Source organism: Pleurodeles waltl, chromosome 7, assembly GCF_031143425.1.
Source record: "Pleurodeles waltl isolate 20211129_DDA chromosome 7, aPleWal1.hap1.20221129, whole genome shotgun sequence".
NCBI classification, from domain to species: Eukaryota; Metazoa; Chordata; class Amphibia; order Caudata; family Salamandridae; genus Pleurodeles; species Pleurodeles waltl.
Window position 1 is genome coordinate 295978817 of NC_090446.1, and position 12323 is coordinate 295991139.

Consider the following 12323-nt stretch of genomic DNA (forward strand, 5'->3'; position numbering starts at 1 on the left):
TGAAAAGGAGTTACAGACTAGCTTTGAGGAAAAAGAGTTTGAACTCATGGGGTCAGCTGGGATGAAAGTGCATCTCAAAGAATTATTGCAGAGTGCTCAGATTTGGGGAGCATTAGAGAAGTGAGAAGGCAGATTGGCAAAGAAGAATGATAAGTGGAAACGAAATTCACAAGAAGGGTTTGAAAGCATTCAAAAAGAAAAAGATCCAGTAACATTTTTACCAATGAGAGAAATTCCAGGAGGGCAGTTTGTTCCCTGGCACAGGAGTGATATTCTGTCCTTCACAAATGATTACCCAAAACTGACAGAGAAACCTGTTGAGTGGTACCAGCAGACAAATAGATTTGTGAAGCTTTCGAAATGTCTGTGGGAAAACTTGAACACTTTGTTGGAGATATTAGTGCCAGCTGATTTGTGGGTGGATGCAAGAGAGCAGTGGATTGGCCAACGAGTGAACCAGAAAGGGACAGAGTTACCGGTGCACCATCACTTGAAGTAATGAAACATTATTATAAGGTGATTGAGTTCCTGAAGATGAGAATCTCGCCTAAAAATATTGATTAGCAGAGAATTGACAGGACAGTGCAGGAAGTAAAAGACTCGATACATACTTATTATGAGAGATTGTTGAAGGCGTTCAAGGAGTACAGTGGTAAGGAAGTGACTGAGCCAAAGGACATGTTACACTTTGTGTTCAGGTTCGTAGAAGGATTGAGACCTGAAATAGGTCAGATGATTAAGAGTCATTTAATTTGCTGGCAAGCAAAGCCGATTGATGAGGTGTTGCAGTATGCGAAATACTGTAGTGATGAGACTAGAGTTGAAGCAGAAAAAGCTGAAGGAGAAGGCGATGGTGATGCAGATTAAGGCAGCTCTAAATGGAGTGCAGGGAGCTTTAGTGCAACAGATACCGCAGCAGCAGGGAACTGTCATGTTCCCACCTCAAATGCGAGGTAGGGGTCGTAGAACCAATATGAATCGTGGTCCGAATTTGAGTACTGTAGTGCTTCAGAATGATGTACAACGGATGAAAAAGATGTTACCATGTCATCTTTGTGGAAACGTGGGACACTGGAAGCGGGAGTGTCCGATGATGGTGCAGAATGGTGTTGTTCCGCAAAGTTGTGATGTCAATACATTTCAAACTGTGAAAGTCCCTAGAATGAGAGGACTTAATCCAAATTTTCAGAATAACATGAATCAAGTGCAGAATTTTCAACCCATGCAACAGATGCAAATGCCTCGTGCGCAAATGACACAGTTACAACCAATGCAGCAGCAGGTTCCTATGGTACCAAGACAGCAAACGCAGATACCTCAAGCCCTGATGGAACAGCAACAGATGATGCTTCCTCAGCAGGTCGCAGGTCAGAGACAAGAAAGAAGTAGTAACACAGTGCACCAGTTCCCATTACATAGTGAGAATGGAATAAACAAGTGGATGTGTGAGAGTTCAGATGAGGAGCCATGTATGCTTGCAGCGTCCCTAGAGGAAGATCAGAGAGGGCCTTTTGTGAAAGGAAAGGCGATGGGTCACAGGTTCTCATTCTTAGTGGACACAGGAGCTACACATTCTACAGTGAGAAGTGCAGAAGCTCCAGACTTTCCTCTTTTAGGCAGAACAGTGCAGGTCGTAGGGGTAGCGAACAGGCAGTTGATAAATCCGATCACAGATCCAGTACAGGTTGAGATTGGCAACTTTCAGGGACTGCACAAGTTTGTAGTCTGTGACTCAAGTCCATTATCTCTACTGGGAAGGGACTTGTTGTGCAAGACCAGATGTTCGATTATCTGTTCAAATACTGAAATAGAGGTTCAGACGAATAGTGATGATGAGGAAGAACAAGCTCCTGAAACTGAAACCATTAATGAGGAGTACCCGTTGTTTAAGTTTTTCCTGATGTTTACTGTGAAAGAATTACATGCAGACTTGCAGGGAACAGTACAGGAAAATGTGTGGGACCTGACAGGTAAAGAAAGTGGGTTTGATCAAGGGAGTGGAGCCAATTAAGGTCACTTTGAAGCCGAATGCAGTGTTTCCTCAGCTCCCACAGTATCACATGGCACTAGATGTTCTGATGAAAGTGGCACAGATAACTGGAGATTTTCTGAAACCAGGGGTTTTGAAGGACGTGTTGAGCAGTCCATGTAATTCACCTATAATGGGCCTAAAGAAGCCTTGTGGGAAAGTACGAATTGTACAAGACTTGCAAAAAGTGAATGACCTGGTGGTCAAGTGTTGTCCTGTAGTGCCTAACCCAGCAGTAATACTGTTTCAGATTCCATGCGACGCAGAGTGGTTCACAGTGGTTGATTTGTCACAAGCTTTCTTTTCTGTGCCTCTCCATGAGGATAGTCAGTTTCTTTTTAGTTTCAAATTCCTGGACAGAGTCTACAGCTGGTGCAGGCTTCCTCAAGAGTACACTGAGTCACTGTCTCAGTGCAGTCAGATCTTGAAAAAGAATCTGGAGTCATTAGAACTACTGTACCAATCGACTCTGGTGCAATCCATTGACGACTGACTGATTGCATCTAAAACGAGGGACGAGTGTAAGTACGACTCGATTGCCCTGTTGAATCATTTGGGAAAGTTCGGACATAAAGTGTGACCATTGAAATTGCAGTACTGTCAGAAGTCAGTAAAATATCTGGGACACCAAATTGAGAAAGGGCAAGGAGAATTTCCAGAGAAAATATTACAATGATAGTGCAGAGAAGTCCCCCGACTTTGCAGAGAGATGTCAGAATGTTTCTGGGGATGGTAGGTTATTGTTGGATCAGATGAAGGTGTTCACTGAGTTGGGAGAGAGTTTGTGCAGGGCTCCAGCATTGGGAATGCCTGATTACACGAAGCCATTCATATTCTTTTGTCATGAAGGTGATGTTTGTTCTTTGCCTGTCTTGACACAGGTCCATGGAGGTGCTTATCGCCCGGTATTCTGTTTTTCATCTACCTTGGACTCAGTCGCAGCAGCCTTACCAGATTGTTTGTTTGTGGTTGCGGCAGTTGCTCACAGCCTATCACAGTGTGAGGGAGTGGTGATGGGATACTAATTGACGGTAATGGTACCTCACTCTGTTGAGATCTTACTGACAAGGACGAAAAACACAGTACTTGACTGGTGCCAGACTGACAAGGTATGAGACGAGCATTCTAGGTGCTCCAAATCTAACATTGAAAAGATATACAGTGCTGAACCCAGCAACATTACTTCCAGGTGATATTGTTGATATTGAAAAGGATGAAGACATTGAGCATGATTGTCTTGAGGTAACTGAGTTGTGCACGAAACCCAGGCCAGATATCAGAGATACACGATTGGAAAAAAATGACCAAATTGTCTTTGTCGATGGCTCATGTCTCAGAGATGGTACAGGAACACTGAGAGCAGGTTATGCTGTGTGCATGATTACAGGTACTTTAGAAGCTTCTTGGCTTTGAGGTGTATATTCTGCACAAGTAGCAGAATTGGTAGCTTTTACTAGAGCTTGCCATGTATCTGCAAGATTGAGAGTTACTATCTACACGGATAGCAAATATGGATTTGGAATTGCTCATGATTTTGGTCAGTTGTGGTCGCAAAGAGGTTTCCTGACCTCTACTGGTTCACCAGTAAGAAATGGCGACAGGATAAAATAATTGCTGTATGCAATACAGTTACCTGAAGAAATTGCCGTGGTGAAATGCAGTTCACATCAAAAGACTGAGGATTACATCTCACTAGGAAATAGATACGCAGATCAAGTCGCAAGATTCTGCGCATTGAACTGTATATTGTTCAAAGATAAGTGGGAACTGATATCAGAAGAAGACAATACATGTACAAGTTTTGCATTGAAAGTGATTGATACTTTGGAAGAGTTAAAAACATTGCAAAATAATTTTGACAAGGAAGAGAAATGACTTTGGTCAAAACTGAAATGTGTCCAAAGGGCTGATGAAATTTGGGTTTCTGAAAAGGGTCAGATGGTTCTGCCAAATAGTTTATTGTCACAAATGGCCAGATACTACCATGGACAGGCACACATTGGGAGGGATGCCATAGTTCGTTTGTTCAAGATTGACTGGTTCAATCCTAAGTTTAGACAGGCAGCAGAGGCAGTATGTCATCGCTGTTTAAGTTGTCAGCAGCTAAACGTGGGAAGAGGGACAGTGGTAAATTTGAGCCACATTGGATGAGCAGGAGGACTATTCAGAAGAATGCAATTGGATTTCATTGCAATGCCTGACTGTGGAGGTTTGAAGTACGTGTTGGATATTGTGTGTTTCTTTTATCACTGGATTGAAGCATACCCTACAAGAAGGAATGACAGTCTCACAGTAGCAAAGTTGTTGCTTAGAGAGCTGATACCATGTTTTGGGTTTCTGATCTCTTTAGAATCAGATAGGGGAACACACTTCAATAACAAGGTGATTAAACTCTTATGTGCAGCACTAAACATTGAGCAGAAGTTGCATTGTAGTTACCGCCCTGAAGCATCAGGACTAGTGGAACAGATGAATGGTACCTTGAAATGAAGCATTGCAAAGGTGTGCGCAGCTACTAATCTGAAATGGCCAATGCATTGCCTTTGGTGTTGATGTCGATGAGAAATACACCTGACAGGAAGACAAGGCTGTCACCCCATGAAATTCTCATGGCCAGAGCAATGAGATTACCAGCAGTTCCGCCAATGCACTTGTAAACATTACAGATGATATGGTGTTGGACAACTGCAAGGGTCTGGATGATCTGGTTCGCTCTTTCTCTCAGCAGGTGCAGGCCACCACCCTGCCACCCATCCACGATCCAGGTCACAATCTGAGAGCCAGAGACTGGGTCATTGTCCAAAAACACGTGCGCAAGATGTGTTTAGAGCCACGTTGGAGAGGGCCTTACCAGATGGTCCTAACAACTACAACAGCTGTGAAGTGTGCAGGACTCCTGAACTGGATTCACGCGAGTAACACGAAGAAAGTTGTATGTCCACAGGATCATGAATAGTGTTGTTGAGAGCACCAACAACAATGAAACAGGTTGCGGCACCTGAACCAGAAAAGGAGCCAAGAGAGCCTGAACTCGAACAAGAGCTGTGGAAGATGGTTCTATTGCCACTGTAAGAGACATAGGTGAAGAATTACAGGAGGGTGCAGAAGAATCAGGATACAACAGGGGAGCCTAGCGCAGCAAAGGTTCTCCCAGAAGCAGACGGTGTTGAAAAGCAAACAGAGTAAGTGCCAGACCAAGAGGGGGGAAAGAGTTGAGACAGATCAAAGTCAAAGTGATCCGACTCCTCCTGAGCCTGTTGCAGGTCCATCAAGAGAAAACACCATAGAGAAAGAAAAGGAGAAGAGTCCAATTCTGATAAGAATATTGACAGAAGGATGGAGAAAAGGAGATAATTGGCCTGAGTCACAAGTAGGGAAAAGAAAGGAATTGGTCATAAATGAAACAATAGAGGAAGAGGTAGATACTACAAGAAAAAAAGAATTGAGTGAAGGAGAACCAAGTGGTGATTGAAAGTTGAAAAGAAAGAGAATAGCAAGTTTGCGGTACGCAGGTCCTGAATAGGCGTATGCAACTACTAACAAATGGCAACACAAGTTTATGTCCTTTTGTTTTGATAGAGAGGTTCCGAGTCAGTACTTTGATGTAACCTAAAGGTGAACAAGAAGCTGAATTGTTGAGCCAATCTGAAAAACCTAAAAGAGACTGTTGAAAAATAAACCGGAAGAGACATTGATAACCTGATTGACATAAAACGGGATGTGACAAACTGCTAATCGATTTTGACAAAGGAAAAGGGATCCTGGATGTGAAACTGAACTGTGAGAGAAGAATGTTTTTTTTTCCTTATTTTTTTTTACTGCACTTTATATAAGAGTTTCTTTACTTTCTGATTCTTTGCAGATCATGGCTGGGATGAATAATGAAGTTAGAAATGCTATGCGCTGTAAATATATGAGCATTGGGTCGGCGATTATGTGTGGGATTTTGTTAATTATAGTGATTGTGGGAATGTCTGTACTTGATACAAAAGGAGCCAATCATGCTTCTGTTCCGGAGACTACTACATTAACAGCTTTAGAAAGGTTTAAGTTAGATGAAAAGTATGTGCATGAATATAATAATGCTCAAGGAGAGCTTTCTTCAAACATTTCTATCGTTTGTTGAGTGAGTATGTAAAACGATGGATGCAAGGGATCGTCTTGTCTGTACACAAATTCCTTCATCAGTAGAGGAAGTAGTTACGTACCACAGATTACCATTAATATATGGAATAAGCTGTAGTTTGCTACTAACAAGGTTCTATAATCAAGTGTATATACAGTATTTTTACTATAATTATGATCTAGTGTTTTCATTTGTCCCTATTATTAGATATCTGAGTAGAGTAGCTAAGGATCATGATATAGTATTAGTTAGAGGATTCTTTGAGCCTATACTAACGCTTGGAACAGCATATACACATAGAAACAATCTTACATGTTTGCTTACACCTTTAGAAAAGAGCTTCATAGGGCATACTGATGACAGGAGAAAAGCATTAAAGGAAAAATTAGAAAAAGGCTTAGAGAAAATAACTTATAAGAATGATTATGCATACACTGCAATTAAAACCCAAGGGAAATTAGCATTAGATGCATTACACGTAGGGAAGGTTTGTATATATAGGCTAAAATCACTCACTGAAACTTTATTTGTGGGAATGAGTGAATGTAGGCGTGTGTTTCTGTTTCAAAGTAAGTGGACTTTTATGTTAAATGGTCAGGACCCTGCTATTCCTGGGATCTATTATATATGTGGACTTAATGCTTATTACTGACTTCCAAGAGGATGGTATGGAACATGTTACTTGGGGATAGTTTTCCCAAAGAATTTTCAGATAGATGACTTAAAGAAGTTTCCGAAATTTACTGAATTATATTATAAGCGACAGAGGAGGAAAACATCTTCTGCTATTGTGGGAGATATATTCAGTGCAGTGATTCCTTCACTAGGAGTGATCCTGAATTTGATCAGGATACAAAAGTTGTCTACTTTTGTGGATAACATGCTGACAAATTTTACAGGACCAATACTCCTGATAGATACAAAATTAGCTGCAGATAGAGCTATGACGCTTCGGAATCGCTTTGCTTTAGACATCCTTCTGGTGAATGATGGCAGAGTCTGTAAAATGATTAACTCTAGGCATTGTTGTTCATACATACCTAATAATAGTAAGGAGATAAGAGACTTACTAGCTAACATGACTAACTCAAGTAAGGATTTGAAAGAATTGAAGGTTTCAGGTGTATGGGAAAAGGTTGGAAAATTATTTGCTTCAGTGGGAAATTGGCTTAGTAACATTTGGAATGGGGTATTATTAAAAATCATACAGGGAATATTAATTGTGATTGCTTGGACATTAGGAGTATGGGGTTCATGTAAATTGTGTCAAGAGATTAAATTAAAAAGGTCTCAAAATAATCAGACGAGGGAAGGACAAAAAATGGAAAGAATTTATAGAGAAGATTTGAAAAGAAGACAAAACACTGAGGAGATTGAATTATGAAAATGATGATGGTAAAGGTAGTGTGATGACATATTTATTCATCAAAGGAGGGAATGTTCAAGCTGATATGTTGATTAAAATTATTAATGAGTGTTTATGCATTTTGAATAATGATAATAATATGTAGAGAAAATTAATGTAGCGAAATAATGTACATGTTTGAAAATGTGCCCACGAAGAGTGGGTGCCAACTCAAATGAGTTATACTAAAATGATTAAAAATGCCTCAAATATTGAAAATGCGTAATAAAAATGTAGTAATATGTAATATTGAGCTATATAACGTATGTTTTGCATTATATTATAGAGTTAACTTAGCCGAAGTTATGGCCTAGTTTTGCCAGGCCTCATGCAGAAGCTGAGTGATCATGCAATGTAGACGCATCAGTAGAAAAGCTGATTCATTGAACTGGCCATTAACCACTTATGTTAATAAAATCTGCTTAGCTAAAATATTCTGCAGTGAACCGACGGACAGGAGATGGGGGAATCAAATTTGTATCAAACCTGGTGAAAAGCAGACAAGATGTACTTTCCCAGGACTCGAACAAAAGAGACACTGAATGGAGAAGAATATGCAAAAGAGAGCGCCGATATATTAGAGCTCATAGATTTGTAAAATAAAGTCACTGGCTAGCGTCACATATGGTGACTAATTGACCAATTAGGTTTTGTGGGATAGGCTGGGTAACTTTAATATAATGTTGTGACAAAGGGAAAAAAACTTCAGATCTAGAGGGAGAACCGTTGGAGAGAATAGATGTTCAAGCTTAGGCGTGGAGGTTCGAAGAGATTCAAGACTCTGTCATTGGGCTCAAGCTCTTGAGAGCCTGATGCGCTGCTGATTGATTGATGACCGAAAGACGAAGACTGACTTTGTTGCTGATCCATACTGTGGACAGGTAGCTATGACAATGTGACTGATTGATTTTTGTGCCTTTTCTTCTAGGTACCAACTGCGCTGTTTTATAGTTTTTCGTCTAGATAGAAGTTTTTCTAAATTCATGTTCTAAACTGTTTTCGCATGAAGTCCCACATGCCAATGCTAATCTGGGGTAGGTAGGGTTCCTATTCTGAGAAGTTGACGTATACGGTGACAAATAATTGATGAACTGATTTGCTGAACTCTGCTATTCATGTTAACACATTCTTCTTTATTGGCTTATGTTGAGGCATTAGAACGTATATTTTCTCAAGTACTGATTAGGTTATGTTATTGGTGGTCACTAATGAATTAATCTTGAGTAGTTTGAATAAAGTTTGAATTAACCTTATGACTTAGAATTGTAACAGATAGGGAAATAAAATTGATAAAACGTATAAATGAGTTGTGGTTATTCATGAGATGTTGACGCTATTCACTGGTGATTATTGTTTTTGCTTATTGATTACTGATTGTGTATTGATTATTGATGGTCACTGGTTACACCATAGCTAGGATACTCCATGCGATCCAAAAGGTTAATCGACCTATACACGTCCCCTTTTAAGTTTACTTACTAAGGACCAGGTGCGCTGACAATAGGAAATGCTGATTTTGGAAGTAATTTGTAATGCATAAGATTTGGTTGATGTGTTCTAAATATAAACATGGCCATACTCCACACCTAAATCATACAATTTGTGACTTCCAGTATGAACAATTTGAGAGCACCATCGGCTTCAAACTCCCCAACCACCGAGCGTCGAAAAGGCTCTGGAAAGTTTGCATAGAGCACCACACATTTTTCAGGTATGAGAAAGATCTGATAACTTAGCATGTGTAAAAAAGTACTGTATTAAATTTGGATCACAAATGTTGCTAGAGACATTACATAGAGTGACTGCTTATTACTTTCTTACGTAAATGGCCGAAGATGGGTAATTGTGCGTCACTTCTCAAGTTATGATATTACCTTGGTGTACATTTTGTCAGCTTATGAGAGCATATGTTATCCAGATGGTATGTTAAAATAATGTCTAAACAACATTTCTAGATTTTAGTTTCTTTATCGTTTACCATGTCCCCCACAGACTGGCCACAGTACTTGTAGGAGACGGCAGAGGAATTGGTTTTGCACACATTTGTACTTTTTTTTTTCACAAATCGTATGCTATGAATTATTATTAGTGAGACGGGTGGATCTTCAAATGGTGGTAAAGAATATTACAATGTGGAATACATATGTGTATATTTAGAAACACATACAACTTTGTATAGTTAAAAGGATTTTCTATACGAGAGGAATATGTCAATAATTGTCACTCACAAAAATCATGAATCTTTCTATCACAAAATTCTCTTGCCTTTGAAAATGATTTAGCACCTCATTTAAACATTGATGGACGAGTTACTCCGTCATTTTTGCACATGTGCATTTGCTCATGCAAAATAATAACTCACAAAATGATCAAAATCCGATAGGATCTAATGAGATTTGCATTTGGGCCGATGGGATAGCTGTCACCACTGTGACGGAGTAACCTGTCTGCCAATATCTAAATAAGGCCCTTGGTATTTTTTTTATTAATTTACAAAGGTTTAAAGGAGGACTGGTTGGGAGAGGCAACTGACTCAGTTTTCCCAGGAATACTTCTGAAATCCTTTTGTGAATTATTTTTTTGCATAAGCAAATGCACATGTGCACAGTGCATTATACAAATAAACTTTAGAAAGTTATTGCAAACATTTTTGCTTTCTTTTTAGTCAATAGAGGAATGATTTCCCCAGTGGAGAAACTCCATTTCTTACATCCAACCAGCCCTTACCGAATCTGTAAAGAGATTTAGGTCTTTTGTTGACAGGACTACATTTCTGACACATTCCCAGGATGGGACTAAAGGGCCTTATTACGAGGCTGGCGGTCAAAGGACTGCAAGCCTCGCAAGGACAGTCAGACTGCCACAACTGTAGTGGCCTAAACCGCCACATTACAACCCTGGTCGGCGCACCCGCCGGACAAATACCTTCTCCACCAGGAACGTGATTCTCAAGGGTCCAACGGCAATCTGAGTTGTGCTTAGCCAGGGCAGTGCTGAGTTCAGCGCCGTCTGGCTGATTACAACTCAGCTATCCGCCAACCTTCTTGTTGTGGGGTCCCTGCCATGAGAAGGCTGGCAGAGAGCCGTTTTCGGGACCACAGGGCCCTGCATTTCCCATGGCATCGGCAGTACAGGGGCCCTCTGCCAGCACCCTTGGAATTTGCACTGTCTGCTTTGCAGACGGTGCGCATTCTGAGGGTGTTGTGTGCTACAGTATTGGCCTCGGCTCCCTTAAGGGAGCCGAGGCCAATATCGGAACACTGTACCTACTGGGCAGCCCAACAGGAACTGCGTACTACAGTGTTCCTGCCGGTCAGCCCTGCGGGAACATTGTAATACGCTCGGTGGGGGCGCCACCGCCATGGCGGTAGCGTCTTCCCCACGAGTTTGGTGGTCAGCTTGTCCAACCGCCAAACTCATAATGAGAGCCAAACTGTGTGACAACCTGCAAATAAATACGTTTGTGCACAATATATTTCCTGTCTTGGAATTCCCAGTCACAGCCCACCAAATAAGATTTAATCACACCAGTAAGTTTGTGTAAAAAATATTTTTGCTAGTATAGAACCAACTATTGTGGATGTTCAAAGTAGTTTACACTTAAAAATAACAGTGCTATTGGAGCACTAAAATATGCAAATAGCTCTGCAGGTCGTGTCCTGAATATCCGGCTACAATTGGTACTTCTGTTTGTTGGTCATATTACCCAGCGGCGGCTCGTCCGAATTGGCAGAGGAGTGTCACCCCTCCCCCCCCAGCAGCAGCGGCTGCAAACATTTAACAAATAAAGGAATATAAGCTATGTTTATTATCCTTTCGTTGTTAAAGAGACAGGGCAGGTGGGGATGACAGGGACGAGTAAAGGGCACTGTGCACACCCCTCAGTGTGCATGTGTGTTTGGCCTGGCCGGGCTGGAGAGAAAAGGCACAGGCTCCTAGTCTGCCTAGGGGCACCCTGGTTGGGAACTCTGGGCAGTCTGGGCAATCCGAACACTGCTCTGAGCATCGTCGAGATTGGCCGCAGGGCAGGCTGGGAGCATGTGCCTGCTGTTGGGACGAGGGAGTGGCGTTTTTTTTTTCCCCCTTTTTTATGTTATTAATATTCCCCCCCGCCTGCCGAACACGCCCTGCCCCTTGTAACCCCCACGAGCCACGGCTGATATTACCACGACTCTCATCGATTGTTTTAGTATTTATGTGTACATGTTTACATACAACAAAGAAAAACCTTCTTCAAATATACAAAAGTGGTTACTTAAATAGAAGGAAAAAGATTTTAATAGTTTAAAACTGATGTTTTTTAATTGACTGCAAATAACTTAAGGCAGTCACAGCTTGTAAATGCCCAAATAAACTAACGTCAAACAGAATGTTTGGACTGCTTTGAAAACCTTCAGGGGGTGACTCAAGATACGATAATATTCAGTATCTCTCATCTTTTCTTAAAAAATAAATCTGCCAATTAAGTTGACTTATGACCGTTTCTCAATCCACAATTGCAGCCAAACTTACTAGATGAAATGAGGCCTGCTGGTCTTACCAACCCATGTAAACTTACACATCTGGATTTCAATCATTCTTAGTTTAAGAGGAGGTTACTCATGTTCAACATAGTTAGACTCCTTTTTGGAAACCTTTTTAGACCGTAATTCCTTGAGAGGGTTATGCCAAAGATGGTAGCCTGTATGAGCACCCATTTTTTAATAGAATCCCCCTGACAAAAAAATCAAGAATTTAAACGGTATTTTGTAGATCTGGGGACA

General features: G+C 40.9%; 1 protein-coding gene across 13 annotated transcripts in view; it reads left to right on the plus strand.

The window, feature by feature from the left end:
* Positions 1 to 12323, plus strand: part of EPB41L1 (erythrocyte membrane protein band 4.1 like 1) — a 458763-nt gene that overhangs the window by 365126 nt on the left and 81314 nt on the right. For all 13 annotated transcript variants that reach the window (XM_069243684.1, XM_069243688.1, XM_069243694.1 and 10 more), the window contains one exon: positions 9174 to 9271. In XM_069243684.1, the coding sequence (XP_069099785.1) occupies positions 9174 to 9271 (98 nt within the window). The remainder of the gene's footprint in view (positions 1 to 9173; positions 9272 to 12323) is intronic.